The following is a 16,790-nucleotide window of genomic DNA, read 5'->3' on the forward strand; positions in this document are numbered from 1 at the left end:
CGAAACCTAACTCCGATATCCGAAGCAAAACCCTACCCTAATACTTGACACAAAATCCAACCCCATTACCCAATTCGGGATCCAGCTCCAACTCGATATTTGGGAGTTGGGTCTTGAATCAATGTCGGGAGTCGAGTCTTGAATAAAAATCAGGAGTCGAATTTCAGATTAGTATCGAGAATTGGTACCCGAAACTTGAGGTAGGGTAGAAAGTTGAGGGGTGAGGTTGAAAAAATAAATTGGAAAATGTTTTCCTCATTTGTTTTAAGGTAAGTCATTTTCCTTAAATTTGATGAAAATAAGTTGATTTGAAGAACATTTTTCCAAAACATTTAAGCCAATCAAACATTAGAAAGTTGGAAAATACACTTCAAGCCAGAAAATATTTTCCATCATACCAAACACACTCCTCTGTTCTATATCCTAATGATTAAAAAACTATTCAGACCAATTAAGTGTTTTAAATCTTGATGAAAACAAATGTGCTTAATAATCTAATGTTTGAACCATTCAGATTCAGACGTCCAGACAAATGAGGCCTAAATCTAAATAAGAGCAATTCTACTTTACCTCAAATGGAAGTATTGTACTAGTAGTGAAAGGAACACGAACATCATTAAACTTATAATGAAACAACACCACTAATAATTTTGGGATTAGGATTGGGTTCTGAAACTTCAACCTTCACCAAATCTCCAAAATTATACATGACATCTACAAAATTGATAATTTTTTAGATCCTAATCTTCTCTTCAAATCTTAGTACCTTGATTCAACCATAACTTGTATGTTTATCAAGAAAAGGCACTTTAAGGCACAATGGACCAAGATAACAAGGTTACAATCAAGATTGTTACTATAAGTTCATCTAATTCATGCAGCAGATTCAAGAAATGGATAGTCCGTATAACCAACAACAGGATCGGATATATAGAATGTCTCCCTGTTATACTTGTTGAGAGGAGCATTAACCTTGAATCTCTTTGGTAAATCTGGATTAGCCAAGAATAGACGTCCATACGCAATAAGATCAGCTCGATTTTCAGCAATGGCTTTGTTCCCGTCATCCCTATGATATTCACCCGCGGCAATAAAAGTTCCTTTGAATGCATCCCTCATGGGCATATGACTTTCTGAACAATCACAACTTTCCTCGTCTTCATTTTTAATCCTTGGCTCGATCACGTGGCAGTATAAAATGTCATACTTGTTCAATGATTCAGCTAAGTAAAGGCCCAGGGTACTGGGATTTGAGTCCCCTGATTCCGCGTACTCTGCAAATGGGGAAAGCCTTATTCCAACTCTTTCAGCTCCAATCTCATTGGCAATAGCTGCAACTATTTCAAAAACGAATCTGCAACGATTCTCCAGAGAGCCTCCATACTGATCACTTCTGTCATTTACTTGGTCTTTAAAGAACTGGTCTATTAGATAACCGTGAGCTCCGTGGATCTCAACCCCATCAAAACCTACAAATTGAACAATAAGTACATGAAAAATGAAAGCCAACATAGAGAATGATCATTTGTCTCCAAATTTTACACTAGTTGTTACTCATGAAAATAGTTGTGTTGACCAGAAAGTTTTACCAGCTTCCATAGTATTTCTCGCCGCAAGCTTAAAATCATTAACAATTTGAGGAATTTCATTAGTCCTTAGCCGTCGTGGTGGGGTAAATTGTTCAGCATCAATAGTTAGTGGCTTGTCTGTGCTGGAGGTCGGAGACTGTCCGTTAGGGTGAAAATCTAAAAAAGAACAACATAACCAAATCAAGAAAGAAAATTGTAGCCAGGCTTAATATGAGCATGTCTGTCACAAGGTGTTTTTGCTTCACCTCTAGAGAGTACTGTGAAGTTGAAAGCCAAGGAAGAAGTGACTCTATCTGACCCAACATATTATAGAAAGCTCATTGCCAAACTGAACTTTCTTACCAACACAAGATTAGACATTGCATACGGTGTCCAACACCTTATCCAGTTCATGCGAGACCCCAGGAAACCACATTTGAAGGCAACATTTCATCTGCTGAGGTATTTGACGAGTGATCTCACCTTGGGCATTTTCTTGTCCAAAGATCCAGATTGTACTATATAAGGGCCTACTATGACTCAGATTAGGCTGATGTCCAGACTCTAGGAGATAGGTGAGTCGTTACTTGGTTCTGCTAAGAAGCAGTCCAATTTGTTGGAAGTCCAAGAAGCAGGAAACTGTTTCCCTGTCCTCAGCTGAAGCAGAATATAGGTCATTAACGAAGGCAGTTTGAGAGTTGTCATGGTTGTGTAGACTCTTTACAAAATTGACCATTGCCTGTCCTAAACCAGTCTGCCTTACACATTGCAAAGAACCCTGTCTTTCATGAAAGAACTAAACACATAGAAGTGAATTACCATTTTGTGAGAGACAAACTACAAGGATTGATTTAGTTGTGCCATGTTGCTACACATGATCAGCTTGCAGATGTGCTTACTAAAGCTTTGAGAGGTCTAAAACATTCTACAGTTACGAACAAGTTGGCTGCGAAGTACTCCCATCCCAACATGAGGGGTATTAGAATCAGAGATGTATTTGTGTTGTGTAATTTACTTAACTGTGTATTAGTGCACCTATATTGTACGTTAATTTTGAGTAGGAATCAAAGAAGACAAAATATGAAAAATGGTTGAGGATTTTAAACAAGAAGAGTACCTATGAGATAATTGAAAGTTTCCCATTTTATAAGGAGTCAGCAAAGGAATTTCCTCTTCTTCTCCCCCTCTGTTGTTGCTCAATAATTACTCCACTTGGGGTTCGTTTGGGATAGTGCATTAGAAAAATAATACTTCATCCGTCCCATATTAGTTGATCATCTCACTAAAAATAATTGTCACATATTAGTTGTTTGCATTAACTAAAATTTTCCTATATTATCCTTGCAATAATTCTTTTTGAAAGAGTTCACATTTGCAATTAATCCTTCCATAGCGAGCAAGTATGTCAATTAAGCTCTTATTGAGTGTCAACTTTCAGAAAACATCTATCAGCAAACAATGTAGTATCACAGCTACAAACAATTCATGCCAGAACAATAAGGTATTCACTTCTTCGACAGCTTCTCCTTCATCCTCTGCACTGCACTTCTAAGAGTATCTTCATCTTTGCAGAAGGTAAACCTCACAAGATTCTTTCCTTCTTCTGGATTTAGATAGAATACGCTAGTTGGAATGGCTACAACACCAACTTCCTTGATCAGGTATTCACAGAAAGCAATGTCATTGTCCAACCCAAAAGGGGTATGATCCACAACCACAAAGTACGTTCCACTCGAGGGGTACACTATGAAACCAACTGCCTTTAACCCCTCCACCAATATTGCCTTTTTGGCTGAGTAGTCCCTCTTAAGCTCCTCATAATAAGAATCTGGGGTTCTAAGGGCAGTAGCAGATGCATATTGCATCGGAGTGGATGTTGCAAAGGTGAGGTAGGAATGCGCCTGTCTTACTCCCCAAGTCAAGTGAGGAGGAGCTATTGCCCAACCTATTTTCCAGCCTGTTAGAGAAAATGTCTTTCCCAAAGAATTCATGGTTACAGTTCGTTCATACATCCCTGGAAGAGAAGCAATTGAAATGTGTTCCATTTCAAAGGCTAACTTGTCATAAACCTCATCAGCAAAAACTAGAACATCATTCTCAATGCACAGAGAGGCAATGACGTTGAGTTCTTCTCGAGTGAACATCTTTCCAGTGGGGTTATGCGGAGTATTTAGGAGGATTGCTCGAGTATTCTTAGATATTGCTGATTTTAGCTCATCAATTGGAAGAGAAAAATCTGGCGGTCTTAAAGTAATACCCTTTATCTTTGCTCCAGCCATAGATAAAGTAGCTTCATAAGAATCATAGAAAGGAGCAAACAGGATGACCTCATCACCAGGATTTATCAACCCCAACATGGTGGCAGCAATTGCTTCAGTGCAGCCTGAAGTCACAGTGACTTCCTTTTCGGGGTCAACATCAAGTCCACTGTCTTTCTTGAATCTAGCAGCCACAGCAGAGTTGAGGTCTGGGACTCCATATCCTCGAGCATACTGATTTTTACCTTCCTTAATAGATTGAATAGCTGCTTCTTTTACAAAATCCGGGCCGTCAAAGTTGGGGAAGCCCTGGCCAAGGTTTATAGCTCCATGCTTGATGGCTAGCATACTCATCTGGGTGAAAATTGTAGTTTTGAACTTCTCTAGGCGCTTGGCAACCTAAAAGAAACAGCAAGAATACTCAATCAGAAGGTAAATGAAGACATCCAATATCTCAAAAAAAGATCATATTCTTTTTCCCATCACTTCAAGAGAAATTTATGGATTACTGTATAGTTGCTGTCCAAAAAGTGACACAAGTGTGCAATCAATTATAAGATACAAAAAGAATAAATTGAAAAGACTAATGAGCTCAAATCAGAGCGTGTTTGATTAGATTACAAAGCTGCGCACCCTGTTCTAGTATAATATGTCCAAGCTGCATCAGTTGTTTATGATGTGCTTGTATATCTTACTGGAAATTGTCAAGCGATAAATCACCTATTATTTGGTGGTCCATGTTATTTTCTTTAATTGTCACCTACTGATCCTTAATAATCTTCTGGATAGATACCAGTGTGAAGACAATATTCTATGCATCAGCAATCCCAAGTCATGAAAATTTTAAACTGACAAAATCAAGAACTTAATGCAAACTCCATCCTTTTCTCCTTTTGGAGTTGATGACCTTTATATTACAGCGTTACACATGAAAGTGACTCTACTATAAAGGTTAAAATACATTGGAATTATTTCCCTAAGCCAGTATGTTGTTTAAGTTACAAATAATTTCTTTCACTTCTCTCGTTGGGTACTTGGGTTGATAAGTATGAAATGTTGAATTAGACTCAAGGGAATGATGCAGAATGAAAGTGGCTGAAGTTGTTAAGTTAGCACTTTAATCCCTGAAGTAGTAGTATTATATTTTGTTTAATTGCACTTTAGTCATCTTTGTATGAGCTGGCATAGCTCTGTCAGAAGCAGTAGTAGGTGAGGACACTGTTGCAAGCATACTCTATGAATCAGCTAGGGTTGTGGTCCTATATATATTGTACTGATGAAAATGAAATGGGATTATCTTGTTTTGCCATATATCTCTTAGTTGTAAGTTAGCTTAGCAACTAGTTGTCTTCCTCATTTTCTATTCCCTGAATTTCCCCTTTTTCTACTGTTCCATTGATTATTGTTCATCAATATTACTGTTCCATTGAATCTGCATTAGAGCAGTCCAAATAGTTTCCAACTTGTGGTGGTGTTAAACTCCAACTACTGGAATATGCTGTCTCAAACAAGCATTTTTGTGCATCCTAGGTTCTCAGAATACTTTATGGCAGACCTCAAGGCTTATTGCACAAGTGTATCTCAAAGTAAATGCTTCAGTCGCTTGATGTTCCGTATGTCTTGCATCAAAGCTGGCTGTAACTCTAGCATAGCATTTTATAAAGAGAGAACTCAATGTTATCCAAGATCCTCTAATTAAGGCTTATGTTTAATATGGTACAGCAGTGCTTCTATTTAAATAAGGACATACTACAGCATAGGCATGTGCTGAAAACATAAGTTTCCGATAGCTGTTGAGATTGTTTTTAAATGCTGTTCATGAGAGAGAGATCACAACTTTCTTAACTGGTTTGCTATCTACTGTGCTTCAAGGGAGCTTTATTATTTAATATTCTAACTACCTTCAATGAGAATTTACACATTTTCTGAAACAATTTTAGATCTTTGTCATGCATAAATTTTAACAACTAAAATTCACAAATTGAAGATAAAGAGTCGCAAGAGATTCCTCAAATAGTCCAAAATCTCCCAAATATTTATTCAATTGGTTTCTCCTTCAGCTTTTGGCACAAAACCTTTTAACAGTTCTGGTTGTCACCCAAGTAATTTGATCAAAGAGGTTGCTAACATATTTTGAAATTCGCATGAACCAAAACACAGGGAATGGCACCCATGGAGAAAATGCTGGATTAATTAGTATCTAACTAGCGATCAATAAAACATAAAATGAACAATGGGAGACCAGGTTTCCAGTAGAGATGAAAATGTTGTGTGATATCAGAGTTACTTGATATCAGTGCTGGTGGGGAGGTACCTAGTGGATTAGTGGAGGCATACAACAGCTAGAACGGACATATGAAAAATATAGTATCTACCAGAAGTGGTTGCTAATGTTTTCTTAAAAATAATTTGGAGTAAGCCAAAAAAAAAAGAGAAGGAAGTTAGGGATAGAGAGAATGCCAAATTTATTTGTTTCTGACAAAATTATCCTAAATCATTGGAGTGCACACACATTAACACTCCTACCTTTGCAACCTACTCATTAAACTCTCCTAACTAGCAACACTCAGACAACATGGTCAAGATTTTACTTCTTCCCCTTCCAGTATGCACTCCGACAAACTCCCAAGTTAGACTAACGACAACCTCAAACTTACCCAATGATGGGACAACCCAAGGCAACAGGGAAAGTTCCAGATCAAGACAGCTACAACAGATAGCCAATCGTCCAATATTGGCTTCCTGATACAATTCTAGACTTCTTATATGCTAAAGAAATCAACATTAGAAGCTTCAACCAGTTACTTCATTATAGTTCTCTTCAAGCAATTGAAAACAACATATCAATCATGGTCACAACTTATAACCAACATGCAGCCAAGGAAATTGCCCAAAACCATCAATTATGAGGTATTATTTGACAAGAGTATCCTAATGGCCTAAAAGCATATTTCCATGTTTCCTACGTATAGAGCAGATTTCTTGGTTAGAAGCCCTCCAAAATGGAAAACCATCTTTAATACAAAAGATTTATACAACGTAGTTGTGTTGTGATTCATTGAAGCTTCCCGTAGACCATTTTAGTTAAGAACTTATACCTAGTAGGAAAGTCCCAATGATCACAATACAATGAAGGACATTTATACAAACTAGGATGTCCAGGAAAACTGTGACTTCCATTCCTAGGGTGGCCCTTTTATGTCCAATAGTCTGAGACTTCAAGTTTTTTTTTTTTGAGAAGGAAGAGTTTTATCAAATGAAATAAATCATCATGCAATAGAAAGTGAAAGAAATCTACATGAACTACAAAAGAAAGGAAATCCCTTTTACAAAAACAAAAGAGATGAAACTCCACAAAACCAAAAAAATTACTCTTGTAGTGAGCTGATGAACTCTACCATGTAGTCTGAGACTTCAAATTTTCGAATTCAGTGAACACTAAAAGACACAAATCAAGTAGCTTTTAAGAAGAAGTAATTGAAGGAGGAAGCATGAAAATTACAAGACGATGCAGATACTGTTGACGGATATGGAAGTGCATTATGAAAGTAAATGGAGTTACAGATGTATCAAAGCACCTAAGATGAGGTGCAAACTGCAAACAATCGTTGAATCAAAGAGAATGGTATTGGAAGTTACCAACAACTGAAGATGGAGAAACCTTTAAAGAGTACAAGAGAGTGAAAAGAGAATCGAAGAATCAAGTGTAAGACGACTTCCACAAAAGTTAGGGACTAGGGAAATAGAAGGAGAAAAAGTGTAAACTAACATATGACTTAGAGAGGAGAGTTAAAGACTTGATTCAAGAGAAGTGTACTAATAACATTACCAAACGAATTTTGATAGGAGATTATGAAATCAATGGAAGGAGATGTTGAATACACAGTATGAGAACAAATTAATATGTTCTCAAACATTCAAAACGGACAAAAACCTTAACTACACTCATAGAACCAAGACAATTGAAGCGAAGGAAGCCATGAAAAATATGAGAGGTAGGACCACTTATGGATGAGATGATATCCCTTTTTAAGATTTGTAAATGCCCTCGCTAGGTTAGGGTATATGGATAACCACCAACAATTCAAAGTGATATTAAATATTAGAAAGAAGATAAAACAAGTAAAGAAAGAGCACCTTAGTTCTGACGAAAGAGCAATGAATATATTCAAAGTTATATATTGATCGTATTAAACCTATAAATGACACATAAAACTTCATGAATTCAATATTACAAGGGTGATAAAGATATTCCTTGGCTTTGAGAATACATAGGATGAGTGATAAGAAAATCTTGTGCTTGAGAAGCAAAGAACTCATATCTAATATACAAGGACCATTGTGGACGCGTATGTATGACCGAGTGGTCACAAGTGTGACAATAGAAAGTGAAGATATAGTGAAATTTATCCATAAACATGGGTTTACACCACAATTTTTTCTAGAGTCCACACTTATTTATCCAAGTCATGGATGAGCTAACCCAAAATTATATAATGTGATTCCCTGGTACATGCTATTTTATATAAAACTGTATTAATAGATCAAATAACAGCGTATCTAAAGGAATTATCTAAACCTCTATCAACTTGATCAGGGATTGCGACATAGTGTCTACAAATCCCACTATTCTCATCTAATACAGTAGTTCATGTGATCATCCATGATCAAAGTCATATTTTTCAGTAAAAAACATTAGTGAGGCCTCCACATCTATAACTGCACCAGATCTTGTAGGAGTCCCTTACATTCAGTGTAAAATCAAGATTATCTCAAAAGTTGAGCTGCAGCTTAACCACAAAATAAAAAAACTAAAACCTAATAACCTCAATGTTCTTTCATTGTGAAAGAGTGAAAAAAAAGAAGGGAAAAAGCTTCAATTTTTAATTTCTCTGCTAAACACCATCAATTACACAAGAACTATTCTCCCCTAAAGTTATCAATTTGGAAGAGTCCGTCTATCAAATGGCAAGTACAAAAGAAGAAATAAACAAAAGGGGTTACCTGAATAGGCTTAGGAACTATCTGGGTTGACTTATCTTGAGTAGAAACAGCCTCATCAATCTGGGTTGAAGCGGTGGCCATGGGAGAAGGGTATTTTCTTGAAATGCTGGTGGAAAAAGTGCGGAGAATATAGGGTTTAAAGCTCTTCAATGGCTGCGGAAGCATTTCATTGGAATAGTGAGGTGTCCAGGTACATCGAATTGCTTGAGAGATTCGCATCCGTATTTATTGGTAAGTGGTAGAAACTCATCCGATTCAAAATGGTCTTTATGTGTATTGGACCTGCCATGAGATAAGAGATCAGCTTTGTTTGTTATGGAGAAAATGACTTTTAGACCCTTTTAAGTTTGGAAAGTGGAAACGTGTAAAATGCTCACACATCTTCGGAACAAATTGACGTGCATACACACTTCTTTCTTTTAGTTTCTAAAATACAAGGGGTAGTTGAAGGGTAAACTAGACTTTCTCAGTTCTACAATATAAGGGGTCGTTTGGTAGAGTGTATTGGAGAAAATAATGTTTGTATTAGCTTGGTATATTAATAGTACCTTGTTTGGTACATTTTTTCTTACATATGCATAACTAATGCTTGTATTAGTAGTGTAGACCTTTTTAAGTTTGGAAAGTGAAAACGTGTAAAATGCACTCTCACATCTTTGGAATAAATTGATGTGTATTAATAGTACCTTATTTGGTACACTTTTTTAACCTATGCATAACTAATGCTTGTATTAGTAATATAGACCCTTTTAAGTTTGCAAATTGGAAACGTGTAAAATGCACTCTCACATCTTTGGAACAAATTGACGTGCATACTCACTTCCTTCTTTCTTTTAGGTTCTAAAATACAAGGGGTAGTTGAAGGGCAAATTAGACTTTCTCAATTGTTTGAGTTCTACAATATAAGGGGTCGTTTGGCAGAGTGTATTGGAGAAATAATATTTGTATTAGCTTGGTGTATTACTAGTACCTTGTTTGATACACTTTTCTAACATATGCATAATTAATACTTGTATTAATAATATAGACCCTTTTAAATTTGGAGATTGGAAACGTGCAAAATGCACTCTCACATCTTTGGAACAAATTGACGTGCATACTCACTTCCTTCTTTCTTTTAGCTTCTAAAATACAAGGGGCAGTTGAAGGGCAAATTAGACTTTCTCAATTGTTTGAGTTCTACAATATAAGGGGTCGTTTGGTAGAACGTATTGGAGAAAATAATGTTTGCATTAGCTTGATGTATTAGTAGTACCTTGTTTGGTACACTTTTCTAACCTATGCATATAACTAATGCATGTATCACTAATATACTATATTATATATTGAAGAATTTATTACTAATACCATAAATTTTCGTGCATTAGTAATGCAATGGATTCTAATGCATCATTAGCATTATTAAAGACACATTACCCTCAAAAACTTTATTTCCACTGTATTTGTGGAGGGTATTTTGTAAACAATTTTTTAAAAAAATAATTATGCAATGCATAATATTTTCATTACACTTGCATAAAAAAATCTTATCATAACTAATACAAACATTATTAATACACCATATTTTATATTATTCTTATAAAATAATTTTCCGTAATAATAGTTAATAATGAAGTGTAAAGAAATTATCAATTAAAAATTGACATGTATATATGTATATTTTTAATCAAAATAAAAATAAAAATGACATCTAAAGATAGAGGTATTTAATGAAAAAAACTTTCATGTGGAAAATAAAAATAGGTCAGGTTTGCTTTAATTTTATCTTGACACGCTTATTGTGCGTGTGGTCACTTGCTTGCCCATCTAAGCTTATAATAAACTGGGGTCGTTTGGTGTGAGGAATAAAAATAAATAGTCTTGGGATAAAAAAATAGTTCAGGAATAAAATTTTGGTGTCTTGTTTGGTTGACAAGTTTGAGATAACTTATTTCACCATTTAAACCATAGTGATGGGATAAGTTATCACATATACATGATGAGATAACATATCCCAAGATAGCTAATTTCAGGATAATTAATCATGGGATAACTTGTTCCCAACCAAATGACCCCTTAATAATAATTAATATTTAATAGTTTGGGGGGTGGGGGGGTGGGGTTATGACCTTCACAAAGTTAGAGTATGTAACAATAAAATTGACCAAAATTTTTGTGTGTTTTGAGCCATTATTTCTAAAAATAACTATAGTGTTGGCTTATTTAGTGATAACTAGCTTCTGAAAATAAGTGAGTTGATTATCATGAAAATAACCTCATATAAATTTTGTCGAGTCACGATTAAACTTTTTTTATATCGTGCATAATTAACAAACAAATTACGAGCTAGGTTTATCGCAAACATGAATCATTTTTGAGTGAATAATCGAAATATTGAGAAAAGCTCACATCTGATTGATAGCTTGAAAGAGAGTTTTTGGGCTTCACTTATTGTATAGCAATCACGATCATACTCGTGCTTTGCAGATGCTGACTAGACTGGATTCAAAATTAATAGGAGATATACTACAAGCCATTGTGTCTTTTTTGGAGGGAAGAGGGACCTAGTATCATGGAGGAATAAGAAGAAAAGTGTTGTATCTCGTTCTAATGCAAAATTCGAGTATAAAGTTATGTCTCAGACTCAGTCCACATGTGAGATTACGTGGATACATCATCTTTTAAATGAAATTTTTTTGAAGCATCCTACTCCATTAAAACTCTGATGTTGTCATGTATTTAAAAAATTTAAATGAAAAATCGTTAAAGAAGTAGTCAAATTTGGACTCAAAGGTGGATACCAACGGTATTTTGGAGCCGATAGGTGGATGGAGGGTAGTTTTATACCATTTCCAATACTTGGAAGGTATTTTAAGCCTTTTTTTTTTCGGTTTATAGAAATCTCTTTTATTTCTTTCCTTAACTAAACCGTTGTGTATACGTATTAATGTTGCTTTACCCTCTTGGAATATATAAGCCTCATTGATTCATTGGAGCAGTGCAAACAGCAAACTAAGATAAACTGATTTCTTAACGCTTATCCAATCTGTGACTAACGAAGCATTTTCAGTCATGCAAAACAAGAAAACTTGGCCTGGGAAATGAGTCGCTCACATTTTAAGGCAGCAATTAGACAGATGTATCCCGCCATTTCTACTTCATCAACTGAGAGAACTAACTTTCTTCCTATTAAATGATTCTTACAATGATCCAGTAATCACCTCTCAGTTTGATGTACGTGCTCAGTGTCAAGTATATTCATGGAGAGATTTGTTGCTTTCCATTTAGAATGGTGTGCCCAATGAATGAAAAAGAAGATAGTGAATTAGCTGATGAGATTTTTAATTCTCATTGACGATGTATGGGATGATAAAGTGTGGGACAATCAAAGATACTCTGACTGGGAGTAGATTTATTCTAACAACCCGTTTGAGTAACGTTGCCAATTATGCTAAGTGAACCTCATCATCTTCGCTTGTTTAGAGATGATGACAGCAAGAGTTGTTTCAAGGGAAGATCTCTTCACCTGAAATTGTTGAAAAAATGTCTCTTCATTAATTGTTTAGTTGCTGGTGTTCTCAAAGATAAAAACAGAATTGTGGAAGGAAATAGAAGAAAGTCTAGGTTTGTTGAATATTGGTAGCTTGGAAGAGAGCTTCGTCTATAATTAGATTCAGTTATAGGAGGAATTTACCGCACCATAAATTCTGCTTGGAGAATTTCTTTCTTCAGATCAATGGGTATAAAGAACTATACTGATTTCATTGTTTATATCAACTCTCGTTTTCATTATTTTCTCTTTAAACAGATTCACTGGAGATGTCTATGGAATACCGATTCTTTGTTCATTCTTCTGAGGACCAGATTCATCTGTGGCTCTTTGTTATTCAATGTGATTGATTCAGATAACTTGTTATGGCAGCGTAACATCTTTGACAGCTTCAAACTTGTTAAGGTGTTGGATTTGGAATCCTTCAACATTGGTGGTACATTTCCCAGTGAAATACAATTTCTAATTCACTTGAAGTAATTTGCTGCTAAAAATGGTGGAAATACAATTCCGTCATGTATAGCTAAGCTTTGGAATCTCGAAACTTTTGTGGTAAGAGGATTGGGAGGAGAGGTGATATTACCTTCTTCTACTCTAAAGATGATCAAATTGAGGCATTTACTTGTAAAAAATTATCGTGCTTCATTTAGTTTGCATGAGAACATGGGTGAATCACTCACCGACTCTCAATCAGATAATTTGGAAACCTTTTCCACTCCATATCTCTCTTACGGTGAAGATGATATTGAGAAAGTTGAGTTGCATATTTTCGGGGACATTTGGTTATTCAGAGAAAGTGTGTTAGTTTTCCCAGATTAGAGTATCTAAGTCACCTTGAATCCCTCAAACTTGTCTCTATCAACTATCCAGCTAAACTTCCACATGTCTTCAGTTTTCCCTCAAGACTTAGGGAATTGACTCTGTCAAAGTTCCATCTGCCATGGAGCTAAATCTCCATTATTGGAGAACTTCCTAACTTGGAGATTCTAAAGTTACTTCTCAGAGCCTTTGGAAGGGAGTAAATGGGAAGTAAAAGATTCAGAGTTCCGTGAACTCAAATACTTAGAATTGGAGGATGTTATATCATTAAAAGGCATTGAAGTAAACTGGTCCAGTTGGGTATTCAGCCGAGGAAATTCAAGCGATTCAGCATGATGAAATGGCAAATGATGCATTCAAAGTTACTATACAGCCTCCAGATTGGGATAGAAATTCATCTCCTTGACTCGTTATCTGGTATGTTCCTGTCATGTTCATTTTTCTTTTACACCACATCATGTTTATTATTACTTATTCCAGTAACCTGCTTTTAGTGAAAAGAATGGAAGGAAAAGAAGTTGTTTTATGTGCTACATCCTTGAATCTGAGTTCCCTTTCTCAGTGAATGTTTCATTCGATTAGGCTTGCAAAAAGAAGGATCTTCAGCAATAAGTCAAGTGTTCGAATAAATTTCAACTCTTAGTGATTCGTGTGAAACTTGTAATGAATTTATGAGCAAGAGCTCACGTCCTTTTTCTAAACTTTCTGGAACTGTTGGAGATGTGAAATTATTGTTATTAGTGTGCTGCATTTTTTCTGAATCAGTGTATTGTGTAGGACTTGTTTGTCGAGGGTAAGCCTTGAATATATATCGTCTGTACCTACAAAGATGAACTATCAAAGTAAGTGGTGGCGATGTAGTAGAAGAGGGAAACTAGTATGAGATCACGAGCTACAAAGGAGAACGAGCAAATGAGAGATTGTTGAAAGCAGTGAGGCGAGGGATGGCCTTCTTGATGTTACCAATTGTAAAAGGTGGCTTTGAAGTTGACACTCTTTGGAGAGGATTGCCACTGGCTCTCATTCTTGATCCTGAATCTGCAACAATTATGTTTACTTTACCTATTAATGAAATGAAAATACATATTTTCTAATTTTCCTCTACTTATCCAACTGACAAAAGTAGCTGAAGGAACTTTTTAACTAGAATCCGAGACCTCTAGTTGAGGTGAAAAGATTTAGCCTGAAACTTTGGTTATTGAAGATGTATTCTTATAAGTTCTTGAGGAGTTGTGCTTGTACAACGATATCGTTGTTTTTGCCAATTTATGCCATTTGGCTAATCTTTTGTGGTAACCTACTATAGCCTGAATTCCAGAGACATTATTACGTAATACAAGAAGATTGTTGTTAGCGACAAGGTTCAAAATCGTGACTGCACGTAACCCACACATCACGTGTTTGCACTCTTATCACTAGACTAATCATAAGTACTCCTCCTTGGATCCGATCTTTGAACTATACATAGCATGGCTGTGGAACTTTAGTTTATACTAAAGCAAGGATATATTTTAGCACCATTGGCTCAAAGTACAAATATTATTGGATTTAGACATTATAAAGATTAGGACTTGACCTCATCATATTGAAGCAAAGGGAGAATATTCTCAAATTCAAAATAGCTTGTATAACTAATGTATATAGAATTTATACACACATCTCAATTCTTTTTACATACAAATTATATACCACTGTAAATTCATTTCATACACTAAAACAATTAATAACCTATAAAATTTGGTGAGCAACAACTTCTGTATCAATTTTAAAATTGGTATAACATCTAACGTTCTTAAAATATTTCAGAATTAAATAATTATATAGAATGGATATATACAACATGACATGTTCACTCAGTATATACTTGAAAGGATATTCCTTAAGTTGAATATCATAATCTATAAATAGCAGTTTGTACGCTCATTTCATAAACTAAAACAGTTAATAAAATATAAAATTTGGTGAGCACAACCTTTTATACTAATTTCTATAGTCAGTATATTTACACATTTCATACATATAAAAAAAACTTAAGAATATCATCTTGTTAAGCCCCACTTTCAGACTACAAATAGTTATATATTAAAAAAGGTGAACATATCATGTTGTATATATATATATATATATCCATTCTATATAATTATCTTAATTCTGAAATATTTTAAGACGTTAGATGTTATACCAATTTAATAACCAGGAAAAGAAAAATAATTTTCACGTAGAATCATATGATAAAGAAAGAATTTTGTCAAAAATCTGAAAAAATGAAAAGTATTAAAAGAGAGAGAGAGAGAGAGAGAGAGATGGATTTTGATTGATCATATGAAAGAAAGAGATATAATAATTTGAAAAATGAAAAGTAATGGAATTAAATAGGTAACTAATGAGACTTAATCTCAAAATAACATCCCTAAGTTTGAGCCAAAAATGTGTGACATTCAAAATTCTAGATTTGCTACGTTTTATAATATAAAATTATGTTTGATAAATAATAATAAGTAAAAAGAAAATTTTAGAAATAGTAAATATAATAGACATAATAAGGTTTTATAGCTATAATTTCGATAATTGCGCTCCATAGCTATAGTTCTACTTGCTATGGAGGCTACAGTCGTATATTTCTGCTTGTTCGTATATTTCGCTTGCGAATATACAAATTCTGTATTAATACATTTAGGAATTTTTCAGAACTCCGTTTCTATATTTAATTTGCCAATATACAAATAGAGTAATTTATTAAGAATTTTTCATAAATCGTATACAAATAGCTAGGGTAAGCATATACAAAATTCTGAATTTATACAATCAGGAACCAAATTATACAAATTCTGAATTTATACAAATCAGGCGAATTATACAAATTAGGCTAATAGCAAAATTGGATGAAACTATAACTGCGAATTAAAATTTCTCTAAACAGTAGCTATAACATTTAATTAATATGATTTAAATATTTGTTATTATGCACAATTTCCCCTAATAAGTATTATATATTCTACTATATTATAAAAGAGAGTTTAGGCCCAAGTATAATATATAATATTCAAGATTGGGACTTTCTTGAATATTATATATTATATTTATTATATAGTAGAACTTGGGCATAAACTCCCTTTTAAAATAATATAGAATATGTGTATATATATATATCTCACAAATGGAAAAGTCTCAATCAAAGAAGCAACATATTCTACTATATTATAAAAGAGAGTTTAGGCCCAAGTATAATATATAATATTCAAGATTGGGACTTTCTTGAATATTATATATTATATTTATTATATAGTAGAACTTGGGCATAAACTCCCTTTTAAAATAATATAGAATATGTGTATATATATATATCTCACAAATGGAAAAGTCTCAATCAAAGAAGCAACATATTCTACTATATTATAAAAGAGAGTTTAGGCCCAAGTATAATATATAATATTCAAGATTGGGACTTTCTTGAATATTATATATTATATTTATTATATAGTAGAACTTGGGCATAAACTCCCTTTTAAAATAATATAGAATATGTGTATATATATATATCTCACAAATGGAAAAGTCTCAATCAAAGAAGCAACATATTCTACTATATTATAAAAGAGAGTTTAGGCCCAA

The 16,790-nt window shown here is 34.3% G+C and overlaps 1 protein-coding gene and 1 pseudogene across 1 annotated transcript; both read right to left on the reverse strand.

Moving 5' to 3' along the window:
• Positions 1 to 745: 745 nt before the first annotated feature.
• LOC102602173 (12-oxophytodienoate reductase 1 pseudogene) lies at positions 746 to 2,273 on the reverse strand (annotated as a pseudogene).
• A 610-nt stretch (positions 2,274 to 2,883) lies between these two features.
• On the reverse strand, positions 2,884 to 9,121 carry LOC102585503 (probable N-succinyldiaminopimelate aminotransferase DapC). The gene is made up of 2 exons (XM_006351812.2): positions 8,831 to 9,121; positions 2,884 to 4,225 (listed from the first exon to the last, which is right to left on the reverse strand). Exons 1-2 carry the CDS (start codon positions 9,047 to 9,049, stop codon positions 3,074 to 3,076), a joined length of 1,371 nt encoding a protein of 456 aa, XP_006351874.1. The 5' UTR covers positions 9,050 to 9,121; the 3' UTR covers positions 2,884 to 3,073.
• Positions 9,122 to 16,790: the final 7,669 nt, after the last annotated feature.

The sequence above is a fragment of the Solanum tuberosum genome, unplaced genomic scaffold (assembly GCF_000226075.1).
Source record: "Solanum tuberosum cultivar DM 1-3 516 R44 unplaced genomic scaffold, SolTub_3.0 scf00134, whole genome shotgun sequence".
In the NCBI taxonomy this organism is placed as follows: Eukaryota; Viridiplantae; Streptophyta; class Magnoliopsida; order Solanales; family Solanaceae; genus Solanum; species Solanum tuberosum.

Coding starts and splice junctions, on each gene's coding strand:
- LOC102585503 (XM_006351812.2), bottom strand. CDS start 9,049: ATGCGAATCTCTCAAGCAATTCGATGTACCTGGACACCTCACTATTCC. Junction 4,226..8,830: donor TAGTTCCTAAGCCTATTCAG/GTAACCCCTTTT, acceptor TGTTTCTTTTAG/GTTGCCAAGCGCCTAGAGAA.